Below are 17824 nucleotides of genomic sequence, written 5' to 3' on the forward strand. Positions count from 1 at the left end.
AAAAAGCTTTCATAACACCCCTGACACAAGTACTCCCTGGTTTCTTACCACTTTGTAGGCTTCACAGGAGAAGCGGCTGTAGCTTCTGGCTGGCACCCTGAGCCCGCTGTACCCCGCCATGTGGGGCCACAGGTCGATAAACACGAATATCTGGGTGAAGATAACTTCAGATTTTGAAAATCCTTTAGCTTCAAAAAGACCAAAAGATAAGAGCACTTCGTGCGCACTGGAACAGATAAGTGGTCATGCTGTGTGCCCCCCCTCACATACACATCTCTGTGACAACGTCTGTCTGGCTTGCTTGTAGGAAAGGGGCATGCTTTATTCCTCCATAAATGTACTTCTCTCTTATCTCACCGTGTTTTAGTCAGCTTCATAGTGACGTCTCAGACAGTCTGACACTCTTTTAATCTTCCTCTCCCTCTCCCTCTCTCCCTCCCTCCCTCACTGTCTGTCATTCACTGAGTCAGACACCTTGACTCAGTTCCTTCTTCTGCTACGAGTGGAGAGACTGTCAAAAGAAAACTAACTTAGAAACGGAACCTTTTATGTTTAATACTTGAGAACTGTGTTAGGGAGGATTGCTGTGTTTGGAAAAGACAAACAAGACAAAAACCCAAAACTCCAGCGTGAAAGACCGTTAACTGTCAGGCTTTCCCTACATAAGTTACCTACATTATCGGTGGCCCAACCTGCATGTAACAGTTCTTCAATTAAGCCGTGTCTTCTGTTGTACTAGGGGAACATAACTGTTGCTGATTCAGGCAATGAGAAAGAAATCAGATTCTGAAGTTTCCTACTGTTCGTGGTGCTTCACAGCACACCGTTGCTCCCTGTGTCGAAGACAGATTATATAAATATGATGGATGTCTTTGCTCCTCACACTTAATGACAGGACACTTTAGTGACCTTCATGCACACCTGGTGCTGTACTTTACAGCAGGCGCGCACACACACGCACGCACGCACACACTCAAATACAAACACAAAAATACGATTGGTCTCAGGTGTCAGGGGTGGGCTGTGCTACTTCCCAAATCCAGCCATCATCTTATGTCATCAGCAGTGTGCTGCTTCACATTCACAAAGGGACCTCACACCTTACAATGTCACTAAAACAAATACAAACTTCAAGTGTGGGTCTCAGAGCAGCTTCACTAAAGAAACTCTCCATGCTTTGCTTAAGAAAACACATATCTGCACTGCAATGTGCTGCCTTCTACGGGCTTTTAATCTGATGACTTCTAAATCGTATTAAAATAAATAAAGACAAATACACCCTCCAGTTTTCTCTAACATTAAAGACTTTTTGTGGGACAGCACGGTGGCGCGGTGGTTAGCACTATTGCCTCACAGCAAGAAGGTCGCGGACTTGAATCCACATCCATCTGGCTAATTCTTCTTCCAAATACATCTGGGGTTAGGTTAACTTAGTATTCTAAATTGCCCATAGGTGTGAATGTGAGTGAGAATGGTCGTCTGTCTCTCTGTGTTAGACCTGCAAAAGACAGACGACCTGTCCAGGGTGTACCCCACCTCTTGGCCTGTGGCAGCTGAATTATGCTCTAGTGATATAACATGGATGAATACATGCATTTAAGATTTCTCTTTCCCACTTTTTCCAAAGTAAAGGATGACCTCTTTAACACCCTGAAAAACTACTTAGAAAACGTATTTTTGTGGGTGACCCCTCCTGCTGCCTAGACATGCTGAGCCATATCGATGAGGACTCAGCATCCCTCCGTGCTGCTGCAGGCTGAGGGTGACATTTGGCAACACATCCCCTCTGACCCATTCTGGGCTGGCTAGCAGATGGCTGGTGGGAGATGATGGATGGACTGAGTCACTTACACAGCAATCAAGAAGTGAGGGGTGGGAGTGGTACATAGGGGCATCCTACTTACCCAACAGTGGTATATTTTTCTGTCACTTCTGACACAGTCTCAACAACATTCACTGTGAATGCAGGAAACTTGCTCGTCTTAAAAAAAAACAGAAACACAGCACTGGGCAAAGGGAATTCTCTGCACAGCTCTCAGTGAGCACTAGCAGACACAAACAGATGGCTTCTGAGAAAACAAGCATCACAAAGGTGTCCTGGTCTGACAGAAATGACAACAGTCTGCTCTACCAGCTGCTGTGCCATGCCCTGCGCTCTAACACTGAAATTTTCAATGCTTGACCAGTGGGTGGTCAAACAGACTTTCCATAGCAACACTTTATGATGTACTATAACTACAAAACTAGAGGCGAATGCAAGCTTAAGTCAGGGAAGCAATTCAAGAAAAAAAATCAAGAAAAAGGTATATAATACTAATAATACAAATAGTTTTATATGTATTTATCTTTATCTTATTTCTTCTTTTTAAAATAATTATTCTTATATACCAGACAGGTTGCAGTGACCATACTATGAAAAACACCTGAAATTACCTGGAAATAGCAGTAAGTTTTCCCCTTTCCAAACACAAGCCATTCAAACACAAGCCTTCTAAATGTCTAAACATTCCTTTGCTACAGTGGAAAAAGTTTACTGGGTGTCTTTCCCATCATCCGTCCTGACAAACCAAACATAAACGTTTTAAAGACGGAGTACGAGGTGCATGTTCTTCATACAGTAATCCCACCAAACCAAAAACAAACAAAAACAGCACAAAGGCATTTGTGCTGCTTTCTTTTTCTCTCCTCTTCATTAAAAGTGTATCTGTGGCTGCAGCTTTTCCTTTGGTGTCATGAGCAGGATACACTATGGTTAGTTCATGGTCTGTAAGGCCCTTGGCAGCGATCCACTCCATGCCAGTGTACTCACACTGTCCTCTCAAGTGGCTTTAACCCACAGAAAACTGAACCAGGCCAGCTTTAAATAAGCCCTCGTGCCTTTGCTTACTCTCTGTTTGGCACATGAAAGACATGTGGCTTTGTGAGGCATGGAGGCCATACTAGGCACATGTAGACAAACGACTTGGCCAGAGCTGTGCTGTTAAGAAGATAGGAAACAGGGCCAAGAGACGGAGTGAGTATGTGCTGGCACCTGTACTTGTCAAAAGTGATCTGAAGACCACGGGCTGAAAAACATCATCAAGTAATCGATACAAAGAAAAGAGCATTTGCATCCAGCAGCGAGATCTGTGAATGTACAGAAAGGTTCTTCCAGCATATGAGAGAGAAGTGAATCATGAGTACGTCAAAATTCCCCAAAGTCGTGCACGGCTGAGACGGCACAGCAGTGTCTGCTACGCAACATGTAATCAACATCAATTTTGAGACATGCAGCCTGATGCACATGAGGGCACAGCAGCTGTTATAAAGGCAATTTTCGTAGTGATGTTAGAGCGAAACAGCTTCATCGTGGTCCTTGAAAATCAGCAGATATATGCAGCATCTGAGGTGTGAGCTCCAGAACTCTACAATACCACTGCTGTTGTTTTAACTCTCCTGCATTTGGAAAAGCACTTATCCACCATACGATTACTTTTTAAGCCCTGTATAATGTATATTCAACCTTCAATCTTTATACCTTTGAGTCTGATTTTAAATTCCACAGCTTTTTCAGTTCAAAATTGGCCAAAGATTGCTGCTGCTTTCACATCCTTCTATTCAACCAAATGTTTGGGTGCATTATGGTTACAGTGCATGCCATGTACCTGTGATTTCTTAGGATCAGCCACTTGACTTTATCAAATGCAACTAAGTACATCAGTTTTTAAAAGGAAAAAACAGATGTGCTTTGAGTTTACTTATATGAATTTTCAGAGAAGAATAATTTAAGAAGGGGTAGGTACGGCATGCCGTGGGTGCGGTGTGCTATTGAGAGCTTGAGTTTGTCATGCATGGGTATAGCCTTGACGGTGTAGAACATCACAACTATTTGCGTAACTGAAAACAAAAACATGGTTTTACTCCTCTGCATATGCTGGCATGACTCAGGATCAGTATTAAGCACATCATTCTCGCATTTTGATTTATGCTGCATGGGTCACACATCGACAAAAGAATCTTGACAATCAAATAATCAATAGACCTGTTCTATAACAGAGAGAACTATGGACATCGACTATACTTCATAATAAAAAGAAAGGTCATTTTAATTTCTCTAAGTGTGTGCACATGTTGGGCTGTGCGTGCCTTTGTCAGCCCCACTCTATTTCACAAAGGCACATGGAAAACACACAATCCCCCTCCTCATTTGAGTTGTGTGTAGGTTAGCAGTGTGTAATTAAGCTAGCCCTCTTATCAGCTCATCTCAAGGCTTTGGCAATAACCTCCTCTGCTTCCATCTCCCCTTCCTCTCTGGGCTCACAGGAGATCCAGATAAGGAACAAGGCTGAAAAAGAGAGAGATGTGGAGAAAGACAGAGAAAAGAAAAAGAGTGTGTTCTGTCCGCTTCCGTCGTTACGTGTAAACTCAACAGGATGCCTATTATCCTAACAGACTTTTGTTAAATCTGCTGCTTCCTACTTTTATCATATACATCAGTCATTACACAGACCCCCCCCCCCCCCCCCCCCATTTGTTTGCACCACAGGACCCACCTGCACCTGACCGGACCTGTGTTTTATCTCACTGTCCCAGATGCTGTTGAATTTTTACCATCTCTGTGCCATCATACTTATATGACACCAAACAGTAGGCAACAAAGCCGCAAGCAAACCTGATTTTTTCCCCCCCTTAAATGCTATAAAGGGGAACACACACACACACACACACACACACACACACACACACACACGCACGCACGCACACAAATGTGCTACACAACTCAGTTTAAAGCCTTAGATAAGCCTGTTTTAACTTTCCATGCAGACATCAAAGTGAAGCTAGTATCAGGTGAGGGGAAATCAAGATGCATGCCTTCAGCATTTTCTTCTGATATTAAAACGACCGCCACTAATCCACTACAGCTAACACTGTAGCTGCGGTAAGGTTTTGGACTGATGAGACAAGCACTTTTACTGACACATAAACACAAAGTGAAGAAAAAAATGTTCTGATGTTACAGCTTCAGGGAAGGACGTGAATAGAAAGAGCTGTCAACAACAGAGAGAAGCCTACATACTTTTCTATATGCACAGTCAAGAACTGAAATGCATGGTTTTCTGATTTCATATGGGTGGTTGACCTTTGTCATGATCTGGAAGTGTTCACCCTACCAGTTTCATGGTGAAATTGTTCTGCTCCCAGCGGCAAAACATCACACTCATGTTACGTCGTGCAGTTTCCTTCCTCAGAGACACCTGCCTCACACTGAGGAAGACTGTTGCTTGCCCAGCCAAACCAAAATATAAGCCATTTGTAGCAGGTCTAGAACAACCTGCACTGAGCAGAGCTGTAGCAAAATACAGAAAAATCCACAAATTAAAAAAGAATCCAATTGCAAGTTTGAATCCCGACTGGGTGCACCGTTGGAGATCCAGGGAGAACAGAAGAGCTACTGCTTGCTGGAGCCCCAGCAGGTCTCTGTATGCCTGGGAGGGGGGGAAGGAGCTCAGTCCCTCCAGTTTCTCTCCACCCACTCTGGGACATAGGAGGAGGGAAAAATAAAGGCAGGAGGTGAAAGGCAAGAGGCGCTCCGCGGCTTCTGCTGCCGCTCTGAGAGGCAGCCAAACCAAACGCGGTGGAGAAGAAGCAGGAGAGGATTCCCCCTCATGCTTGGCCCACAGCAACACATTGTGCTATTCCTCTTCAATGGACTATTGGTCATATGGGGAGGGGACAGCAAGAGAAAGGGACAGGCCTCTTAACCTTTCTACCACCCCTCCCCCGACAGTCTACCCCATACATGACAAAAAAGTGAGCACAAAAGACAAAAAAGGGATGATCGGTGCTCCCTTGATAGCAGTGGAGAGAATAAATAGTGAGAAGTGCAGAGCCAAAGTCCAAACCACGTAAAGCTCAATGCTAACCGTAAGTTTTCTATTTATTATTTCTTTAACCGGATCCTCTGCTGCCTGTTAAATTTTTTTTTTTTTAAAGCCAAGTTTTATTTTTCCCAACCATAGAAGGAACAGTCCGCTCTCTGATCAGCCGTCACCCGCAACACACTGCAGCAGCTGCATGTGTTTATTTATGTGCATGCGTACAGTGGGTTCATAACCTAAGCATTTATGTATGTGTGAGTGTGTATGTAAGAGTCCACAGTACAGGATGCCCTGCGTTTGAGCGCGTTCCAACCCCCTGTGCACACACGCCGCAACCACCGACCACAAATTACAAGCTGAATTTGAATTTTGGGAAAGGCCCAAGATTTACAGAAAGTTCCCACAGTAGGGGGATGCCTGATCGCTTCCAGCAGGCGGAACAAAATGCTTTAAGCTTTATGAAACAACAATAACACTGAAACCATGAAGACAGTAGAAAGTAATGAAAGAAAGGGTTTGCTTTTCAACGGCATTTTATACTGCCAAAAAAGAACAGAGATGCAGCTTACAGCCGTCCAAGGCAGGTTTTCTACTCGGTGACTGAGAGGAAATGTGCATTTTATGTTTTCATATTCAGAGCTCAAAAGCGCTGTAAACTTGAAGTCAACACAATCAACTGTCAGTGGCTTTCAGTTAAAATAATTACTCTGTACATGATTGAGATTCAAGTTTTGACTTGACCCTGTAATTGTGTTTGTTCCTTGCTAGTGATAGTGACACCCATCACAAGTGTTTTGCATAAAGAAAAAAGAAAAACAACAACTGAAAAATCATGACAATAAAACCGAGGGTAGCTAAAGACTGAGTTAAATATCAATATGTTATTCAAATCACAAAGTTAATGATCTTATTTTAGTGCGTTAGTATGCAATGAAGGCAGCACAGTGGCATGGTGGTTAGCACTGTTGCCGCACAGCAAGAAGGTCCTGAGTTCAATTCCAACATCAGGCCAGGGTCTTTCTGTGTGGAGTTTGCATGTTCTCCCCGTGTTTGCGTGGGTTCCCTCCGGGTACTCCGGCTTCCTCCCACCGTCCAAAGACATGCAGCTTGTGGGGATAGGTTTAGGAGTGAATGTGAGTGCGAATGGTTGTCTGTCCCTGTGTGTTGGCCCTGCGACAGACTGGCGACCTGTCCAGGGTGTACCCCACCTCTCGCCCTATGACAGCTGGGATAGGCTCCAGCACCCCCCGCGACCCTGAAAAGGACAAGCGGAAGCAAATGGATGGATGGAGCATGCTAATTTACCATTTGAAGGCAGAAATATGTATACTAACAGCCATTAAAACTGTGACTTCACAAACCAAAAGTCAGCCTGCAGCACAATGATGCCATTACTATAGAAGTAAAAGGCTCGAGATACATGTATTTCTATAAGGATAGCTATCTATAGCCCCTCGTCCAGCTTAATGGGTTAGCTAACAAAGGCAAAATGGCTAACGCTAAAGCTATCTTGAATCCAGAGTCAACCTAGGGTCAAAGCACTTAGGAGGAAAATTATAGAGGTGAATGAAAAATTTAACAGAGTCTATGTCCTGTCTTCTGAAGCTACCGAAATTTACGTTAATAACTTGTAGCAGATTTTCTTTGGTAAGTTCAAATATGTCAGGTAAAGGTGGGTGTACAACGGCTCATTTTCATTTGATTATTTATCAATGAAAATAATAGTAGCAGAGCACTTTGTTTTCAGTATTTCAGTGACAGAAGAACCTGTAATAGACTGCAGTTTGGGGGAAATTATCAACTTTAATACTTTCTTTTATTATGAAAATAACATTTTGTATCAGAAAAAGCTGTCAATTTTAGAAAGAAAACTGAAAATCGAAAAAAAAAAATTGGAATTGTTGCTTCTCTAACAAATTGTTAGAAAGTTGCTGATTGTTTTTATGTTGTTCATGAAAGAAAAGGAACTGAATTTAGGGGATATGGACACACACTGACAGTACTTTAGCAAGTAGCTGCACCAACATGTTAAAAATGTTCATGTTGTATTTGTAGCTTTTTAGCTGATTATCAGATGGTTCCTATTCTTTAAACAGGCAAAAACACTGCAGGCATCCTGCCTTTTCTATGCTATAGTTCAAGTGATAACCACCACAAAAGAAAAGCCAATCAACACAGCCTCCCACACCACTGAAACATCAGTCTCCTACTACACGTAACTGGCATTGATTTAATGATATTCTGGCTCTACAAGCGGAGAATGTGTCAGCATTTAGTGCTTCTGTTTAACTGTTTTAGTCCAAGTCTTCAACAAGCTCATTAAGTGAAGTCACAGTGAATGGGCTGAGTATGGTCCTTTCACAGTCCCAGATAAACCTTAGTGTGTCGGGGACAATGGGGATAACCCCATCATGGAAGGGTCTTTGTTTTGGGGGACCCAAACCTCTGTGTTCTCAAAGCCTGGGGAGGAAGACTGCAATAATAATGGGGGTGAAGGGGTGGGATGGACCTGCTGCCTGGCTGTGCTGTTCTGGATGGAGGTGATTTGGGGGTGGGAGGGATTGAGGGACATACGGACTTACTGGAGAGGCAGCTGTGGAAATAACGGCAGATTATATCCTTTCTCTCTCTATAGCTTTGACATTGTCTTGTGTCTAAACAAACTAAATACCTAAAGGTTATTGCAGGTACAAAAATTAGGTAATCACGCATCATTCATTTTTTCTACTTCTTTTTCTGCAAATAAGTGAGTAAGATAGGACACTACAACCTAAGAGTGGTGGACAACTTGACACCTGGGAATGTTAAGGAGATTAAATCTCAGAAGTGAAGTCAGTGAGACACTTGCCTATGCTACAAAAACAAAGCCCTTAATATAATCAGAAGCAAAGGTATCTTGAGGAAGTAAAATGTCTTTTTCAAAAAAACATTTTTTTAACCTAAATTCAGCTGTTAAAGCACTGTCATGTGGACAGATTAACTCTTTGATGGCAGAAAATGGCATGAATGTGTGCTGGGGTGGCTGTAGCTCAGGAAGTGGAGCAGGTCATCTATTAATCAGAAGGTTCGAACCTTGGCTGCTCCGGCTTGCATGTCAAACTATCCTTGGGAAAGACACTGAACATGTTGCTCTATGATGATTCACATTCTGATGATTTCATCACAGCGTGAATGATAAATAGAAAACACTAGAAAAAAGTGTTTATAGGAATGGATGAATGAGACATGTTGTGTGAAGTGGTCTGAGTGCTTGAGTAGAAAATCTATATAAGAACCAGTCCATTTACCATGTCTCCCCACAGTAAGACACCATACAGGCAGACAGATGTAATACCTGCTAAGCTTTAAATGAGTATTAACTACAGTATCTTACACATTTACTACTTTCAATTGTTGAATTTAAGGGTATGACGCAAGCATAAGAAAATTACATTTATAACATATTAACTGGGCACAGTGCTGCACTCAACATAATGTTAAACTCACCTTCAGTTTGTTCTGTTCGTATAAAGCAAAGAAAATGTTATTACAGTTGTCTGGTGTCCCATTACAAACCTGATTAGAACAGTTTGGATCCAAGGATGCCATCTGGGCCCATCTACCACAGCTACCAGCTGAGGCCACCTTAGTGATGTCTTATTGATGAAACAGCATCTAAACACACCAGACAGCCCAGTCCAGTCACAGACTGGAAAAGGTTATCTAATCCAGCAAAAAAAGCACAAACTGTTCACAAGTCATTTGATATTCTTAAATAATATGTAATCCCTGAAGGGAGGTTAACTGTTTAAGTAAAATAGATTGGTTTATTCATGCATGCTTCGGAGCAGGTGAAGCTGGTGTCTTCAAAGTTACGGTACTTAATGTGTTAAGGATCTGGGAGAGGCTTCTTGAATGACAGATTTACAGCCCAGCTCCTGGATTCAGCATTTATCAGCAAGCCTAAACCAGTCCAACTGAGTAAGCCCAGACATGCAGTACAACACACACAAACACAGTACAACGCATACATACTTTCATTGTGATTCTAGCCAGGTTGTAATCAGAGCAATAAAACGGCATGAGAAACTCCCTGAAGCTGGATGGAGAAATCCATGCTATCGTCTTTTCTCAAGCAGGCAGTGTCTACAGAAAGCCAGGCAATATTTCATAGTTGTTTTATGTCTATTTACACTCAACAATCACATCAAACCCAGAGCACAGCTGAGAACCATACAGACAGATGGTGATACGCTTAACATTTAGGAAATACAGTATATACAATACATATCTAAATATTTGGCCAAAAATGTAACTATCTCTTCCAAATAAGTGCGTTAGATAGAACATTAAACTTCCCGTTTGCTACTTGCTTGATCATTTAACAGCACCAAACGTTACTATAACACCAGATCTCAGAAGTGAAGATTGTGAAAGAAGAGTCAGAGCTGAAGGGGAAAACAGCCTTAAACACAAACATAAGGCTCTAAATGCAAAAAGAAGCAACCTATTAGCAACCTTCTTCGTTCATTCATTTTAAGCTTATCTTAACCGACAGTGTAGAGCGGGAGGAGCATGGATTAAAAAGAGCTTGTGGAGATTTAATGTACACTACCATTTTTTACATTTCATTTGAAACAATCACCTCACAATCATGCTTACACACCTAATCAATTACCAAAAACACTTTGACCCTCTGGGGATTAGAGAAAATTCAAAATAAATTCAAACTTCTGTGCCTAATTCTTGTTTTTTGTTTTTTTTTTAAACATCATTGAAGATGCCTGGCCTGGAAAAAAAAACCCAGCACAAAATACCATGATCTTCATGCCCATGATGAGTATATGTAACTTTTGGCCACATATATATGTATATGTAATCTACTCAACAGAATTTCTGTGCCGTCTCTTCATATTATATCAAAGTTCCAATTTTTCCTAGCTTTGAACATGTAATTTTTCTTTGTACGGTTCATCTGTTTAAATCTAACACGTCGCATCAAACTTTCATGACCATCATATGTCATTGGCTCCCTGCTGGCTCTATGGATGTCATAAAGTTATCCAACAGAGTGTCGGTCCAGCAAGACCCTTGGTGCGATCCTCTGGAGAGGGTGAGCTCAGCCCTGCTGACCTCTACCTTCGTTTTCTACGTCGCCTGCTGCTTCCAGACTGACATGAAGCTGATTGTGTTAGTCTGAGCACTCTGCCGTGCAGATTCCTCACGCGGCGCCACCCACCATAACCCGCTTGTCTGCACAAATGGGGTCCTTGTGACAACTAACACAAGGAAAGCAGAGAAGGAGAGAAACCAAAGTGAGGAGGGCACCTTGGAGGGAGATCAATGGAAGGATGTTGACTCAGGAGAAGCAGATGCCCAGTCTTAATTAATATGGTTATGTCCTCAGCCATGACCTCACACAGGAAGGACAGGGGTCGACCACACAGGAAGTGGAATCTGATCGAGATGCATTAGGCAGAGATGAAGTCATTACAACTGTAGCCAACTGTCACATGATCACATATATGCTTGAGAAAAAATACTGCAAAGAAAACACAAAACCATCATGGTCATTTATCGATAACAAAAACTGCTCGATGATTTTACAGCTTCTTGCTGTCTTGACTGTCATTTTCCCACACTCTACGTCAAATGCAACTTTTTGATTATTTAGTTCCTGATTTTTACCTGAACAGTTCTACTTCTTACTCTCATACAGTACATAAGCATGAGCACATTTATTCTAACAAGTAAACCAGGCCTGAAAAGCTCCCACATGCAACATTTTTAGATAAAACAAACTCTGATTAAGACAACAATATTTAATATTCATGAAATTATAAATGAAATCAGCACTTAACCTAAACACATACACTGCTCGGTTCTTTATCTCTGCACCATTTCACACTGACAAGGTGCTCAGGGACCTATTGGAGGACAAGCTGCCTCCTCATTTCAGATAAAAGCCACACATCCCAGTCTCAGTATATCTGACCGTTTTCAGTCTGTGCCTAAAGCATCTGCTGGTATCACAGCTACTGGGTTGTTTCAGCCCAACCTGATAAATCTGCAGGATGACCGCCTCTGTGTTGTCTGACACAGGACACACACAGGTGGCGATGCAGCGCTTGCACTGGCTTCCTCCTCCCTCACAGTGATAATGAAATGTGTGATTGGCTACTGGTTGAAAACCTCTTATCTCAAACGTGTCAGCTGCCAGGAATTAAAGAAATCCACCTCGGTTTCCAGACTGACAACAGTGACATCTGAAACCACAAAATGATAAAGTGTATAACCTGAATTCATGAGGATCACTCACAACACCTAACAAGACATGGCCCTTTCTCCTGGACTCATTGTCTGAATCCTGCAGTGTGTTGAATTCTCTGTTATTCCTTTTGAACAATGAAATCTACAACAAAGAGTCACTCAAACATCCATAAAATTTAACTTCCACTTGCAGTGCCTTCTGTAGAGACATATGTGTATGTGTGGCCTTTTGTCATGGTAATAAAAAAGAAGCAATATAGTCACCCAGCACCCCCACCCAATCTGACCTGCTCCAGGCAGGCAGGAAGACATTAGCAATCCAATGCAGGATGACAGTTTTCTGCCTTTCACTCTCACCTGCTGGGCTGTGTGTTAAAAAGGCTTAGGTTGGATGTAAGCACCATAAAAAAAGTCATTACTGCCTTTCACAGGATGCTGATGAGAGACCCAGCGTATGAGAGGGGTCAAGTGAAATGGGCTTTAAAGGTTGATGCTGACATTTACAGGCCAATAATGTTTTTATTAAATATTTTCTGCATTTGTTCGATTGCTTTCACTTGTCCTGTTTCATGCTTAAAGCTCTGTGTAGTATTTTTGCTTCTTTAGAATCAAAGAGCTTGAAAATCTTCCAAACTAACATTTACACAGCATAACTGAACAGCATAACTCTTTATATCTGGAAAACAAACAACTGTTAGTCAAATGATATACATATGTGTATGTGTGTGTGTGTGTGTGTGCTTGCATATATAATCTCTACACTTTCATCACCATCAGTCAGTACCTCCCGTTTAAAGGTCATTTAATTAGCTTTGTATACGTAATTAAATTGCTTCACACATGTTACTTGATACATATGTTTGTCAGTCATGCAATGGACTCAGACTCAATTTTAATTTTGAAACTGGAGAAAATGATAATCTCTGGGATTTATAGATTTTTATGAATGGAAGGAATTACATTAACAGAGCCTTGTGTTAGTAATGTATCTGTTACCATGATGATTTAATATCTAAACGAAGCTCTTTATTACCAGCCCCATAAAATGAGGGCCTGTCTTAATTGTAGTTCGTTGTTTGTTTCCACACTGTGTTTTGAAGTGATTGGGATTCAGCTCACAGGCTGAAATGAGCTTTTGTAATGAGTCTAATAAAGCCAGTCTTTACAGACAGTCTGCCTTATGCCTGCATCTGGAGAGATGCTTATTAAGATAGTAGCTCCTTATCACACTGGCACACAGACAAATCTCTCTGTGTGAGTGAGCGTGTGACTATGTGTGTTTGTGAGTATGTGTTTTTAATGCCTTATAAAAGGACTACGTATGCTGCACATTGTACCAAAATGTATTTTTCAGGATCTCCTGCCGCCAGTGTGACTTTCAAAAATTCTTGGTTTGAACCTTTACCCTTTGAAAGCTGTAGCTGAGAATTAATGAGCTGGCAATAATGAACAATTAGATTACAAAGAGGGAAAAGAGGGAATGGGGGTGGGGGGCAAAGAAGGTAGAGAGCGAAGGTGCTCAGGGTCAAAACTGAGGCATTTATAATGAAAAGAGAAGCAATGACAGATGCCTTCAATGACAGGAATAACCTACATTCACACCCACACGATTCATGGTGTCTGCGGATGGAAGAAGGCGCAGGAGAAAACTCAAACACCAGAGGGCAGTAGAGTATCTGTTCAAGGCAAGGCGCTCAGGAATAACAGTATGGGAAAAAGTTAAAGGTCACAACAGCTGAACAGCAGTCATTTCTTATGATGTCACACATTAGAGGGAAAGACAGTACACACACACACACACACACACACACACACACACACACACACACACACACACACACACACACACACACACACACAGAAAACAGCTTCAAATACCATTCACACATTTCCAGACTATCACCTTCACATCAGATTCAGCAGATTGTGCCAGACTCCACTCACACACAGCACACACACAGACTAAGCACTATCCTTAGTACTATCCAGGACTATCCTCTTCTCTGCCTGTAAATACAGCCTGCCTGTCTCCCTCTGCCTCCTGCTGCACTATGGATTAACTCTTTGTTGCAGGTGTACACAACATGTTTGTGTGTTTAGTGCCAACTGGGCCATCCAAGCTGGATGCATGGGAGGAGCACAGCCACGGACACACTCTGGTATCACTTTACTAATCCGTCAGATAACTACTGGCATACTCTGCTAGTACCCATTATGTTCAGGGCATGCTGTGTTTGGTGTTTGCCATTCAAACACATCTGGTTCTGCTTATGCTTTTTCCTATATTTCCAACCATTTATAAAAAGGATGGGGGAGGGGGGGGGGGGGTGTCAGCAATGATGTGATCTGTTATGGGAGGGGCTTTTTTCCTTGAAATTAGATTTGAATTTCAGGAGATCTTCATGCTCAAATAAAAAGAAGCAGCAGCAGTCATAGAGATGACAGAGACAGTACAAGCAAAAGGGCAAGTATTCATGGTTGAGAAATGACTCAAACTTCAACCCACCCTTATGACTAGTCTATTGACATCTTCTGTGGGCACTGAAATCTGCTCCTGACTCTCTAAAGATGATTTTTCACCCATTTGTATTGATGAAATCTGGTGAAAAAAATGGACCCTCCAGAGAAAAAGCTCTTACCCCACCTCACAAGCATTAATTGCTATGAAAGCTGCTGCAAAGCTCTGGACATAGCATCTTTTAATTTATACATAACCAGAGGAAGAAAAATGAATGTCACCAAATGACAGTGGAGTGAATGTTAGGATGACTGGAATCCTTTGTGACTATTAGGCAAAAGACAAGTTCTCACTGTTGTGTCTGGTGAGGCAGCCATCACGTCTCCAGACAGCCTCGTCTCATCTCACCCTGCCATCAGAGGAGATTGAGTTCATGCTAAGGACCATTGGAGTCTGTGCAGGTACTCCACTGAGGCTTTGACCTGCATGTGGAAGACTCATCAAAAACCTCATCAGGAATTCTGCCTCGGAGCCCTCCGATCTGTTCAGTCATTTCCCTGGGTGAAGCCCAGCAGACACAAGGCTGAAATAAGGGCAATAAAGCTAATATATGAACAAACACTACTTTGCTGGACTAATAAGGGTATTCTACCAAACATGGCTTTAGATAGAAATCCCCCATCTCTCTGTCACCTACATACACATGGATTTGAAAGACTTTAGGATATGAGTGCAATAACATTGCTCCTGGTCATGGAGGTCAAGGGTTAACCCAGCTGAGAGTGAAGATGGCTGCATCATCAGCACCACGGGGATAAAGAGAGGAAGAGAAAGGAGGGCAGACAGGAGAGAGCAAAAAAGTCACAGAAAATAGGTCAGTCAGAAAACATGATTAGCCACTACACAAACGACACCAGCAGCAAACTCGTGCCATGTGCGAGAGAAGTGGTGTCCTGTATCAGTTCCTCATGCTGGATTCAGATTTCCCAAATAACTGCTAAAGCTTACTAAGCCCACACTGTACAGACAGACTGGCAAGCATGGACTTGCTGCCTCACCAATACACACAAACCCACACAGACACCTTCTTCCCCTCACTGCCTTACATGGTGCTGGAGCGATCCCTCTTGCCGTTGCAGCCCTTTGCGTTGCGTGGGGTTGCTAAGCGCAGCCAATATTTCACAAACACAGCAAAACAGCCACCCTGATATCCTGCTACACTGCCATCCTGGACAGCAGAGACACAGCCTGCTCCATGTCCTTCCAGGAACTCACTGAATCTGGCTCTGTGTTTCTGTTATGCTACACTGAGCCAAATAAAGTGATGATACCGAGTTTGTCGATTTACAGCTGACAAGTGAAGAACAGAATATCTTTCTATTATATTTCTTTTATAAATACTTTATTGTCCTCCATGGGTAAAAAAGGCCCTCAAACTGCTTATAAACTATAATTACTTGGGATTTTTTTTTTCTTTTAGAGTTTTAAATCAGTGAGTACTAATAAGAATTAATAATAAAAAAATATTCTACACAAATAATCAACCATGCATTCTTCTTGCAGCTCATCTCCATGTCATTGCTATAAAATTCATTATAAAGCAGTATTAGCAGAATAACACTTAGGATCTGGGTTTGGAGATGACTGTTTTACATCCTGACCTGAGTGTTTCTGCCAACCTCTGACTCTGCTGCGTTGTTTCTTGGGGGTCTTGAGCCCACCTGCTGGCCCAATGAGGGAATGTGCGTCTTGAGAGGTGCCGGAGGTAGAGCTAGAGGTGACATCCTGCTGGGGGTCTGGGGGATAGGTAGGGCACTGTGCACAGGTTTGGGTTTGGGGAGTCCCGACTTCATATTTGAGGCCACTAGAATGGCTGGCATCTTTTCCCCAGCGACCAGATGACTGCAAGCTCCCCTCCCTGTCACACTGAGATGGAAATCCTGTCACCGGTAAGCAGGAATTCTCTGCAATCAAGCTACTTTTCTGTTTGTGAATGAGTTACCAGACTGGAGGGAAAAAAAAGAAAGGAAAAAAACACAGCACATATATTGAGGTTGCACCTGATCCAACGCCTGATTGAAGTGTGCAGTTTGTTCATGTCCCAGTCTTAGCTTCTTCTACTGATTCTTAGCAGGAGGTGGGGGTTGACCTGAGCTCCCCAACATGCAGTGGAATGGTTTAAAACCCACAGAATCCCACCTGCATCCTGTTACTAAGTTGGATCAGCTTGTCATTTCATGCAAGAATAATTTGGCCTCAGAGTTTTTTGGTTTAAAAAAAAATAAAAGTATCCTGATGAAAATTCACTCTGCAAAGTCCAAGAAAGAAGATCAAAAATCCCACTTCACACCAAAAGGAATCCCCAGTTGCCTCGTGGTAGAGTGAGTGTTCCCTTCCATTTATTTCCAGCAATGAATGAGAGTCAGCAAATGGCCAAGGATCCAATTGGAAGCAGAGCAGCTCCACTCCCACAGAGTCTTGGTAATTAATTACACCGTCGCTTCAGGAAGACAGGAAGAAACTCCTTTTTTGAGGAAGAGCAGAGAGAGTAGTAGAAACGAGGAGATGGAGAGGAAGGGGGGGGAAGCAAAAGTCAGCAGCGACACAGCGACCACTCACTTCAGCGACTGCTCAGCCTGTGACTACACAGCCTGAAACACACTGCGCTTTCCTCTACTGCCTCTCTCTCTCTCCCTCACTGGTAAGTCCGTGGTTAGCAGCAGGTGTGGCTTAGATCAGGACTGACATATGTGAAAAGCTCAACATATCTACACAGTGGGTTCCTCTCACACAGCGAGTCTGCCTCTCACATAAAGACTCCACCACGATGCTATATGTTAACCACTGATACAAAATAATATTCATTAAAAATAATAATTTGCTAGTTCCACTTGCATTTTAATATGCGGGATAAGGATGCCCATGGTCTTAAAATGTGGCAAATCATCCCAGCCCACTCAACACGGGTTGCATAAAATCATGTGATTTTAATAGAAAACAACAATACTATTAACCTGCTTTGATGCTATTTCATGAAAAGTAGAATTTCCAGCAACAAATATTACATGGAGTTTTTTGCACACGTTTGTGTTCCACATGAATGTAAGCCTGCTTGTTCTGGTCATTTCAGGAGTTGTCATCCAAATTAATGGCTTTGGTGATGCAGATTCTATCTCCAGTGCCATCATCAGGTTGAATTTGTGATACTGAGTGAAATATCTTGACAACAAATCAATACACAGTCATTAATTTTGGTATA

The 17824-nt window shown here is 42.4% G+C and overlaps 1 protein-coding gene across 5 annotated transcripts in view; it reads right to left on the reverse strand.

Annotated features, from left to right (window-relative positions):
- nav2a (neuron navigator 2a) overlaps nucleotides 1-17824 on the reverse strand; it is a 214332-nt gene that overhangs the window by 83650 nt on the left and 112858 nt on the right. For 3 of the 5 annotated variants that reach the window (XM_086294408.1, XM_086294409.1, XM_086294407.1), the window contains exon 1: nucleotides 16227-17137. The exons of the other annotated variants lie outside the window; for them this stretch is intronic. In XM_086294408.1, the coding sequence (XP_086150534.1) occupies nucleotides 16227-16445 (219 nt within the window). In that variant the 5' untranslated portion in view covers nucleotides 16446-17137. Of the gene's footprint in view, nucleotides 1-16226; nucleotides 17138-17824 lie in introns of those variants that run through there. 5 annotated transcript variants of the gene reach the window in all.

This window comes from Aulonocara sp. 'chitande type north' Nkhata Bay, linkage group LG1 (assembly GCF_057382095.1).
Source record: "Aulonocara sp. 'chitande type north' Nkhata Bay isolate Kocher_YH1m ecotype deep benthic linkage group LG1, A_spYH_male_GT1.1, whole genome shotgun sequence".
Lineage (NCBI taxonomy): Eukaryota > Metazoa > Chordata > Actinopteri > Cichliformes > Cichlidae > Aulonocara > Aulonocara sp. 'chitande type north' Nkhata Bay.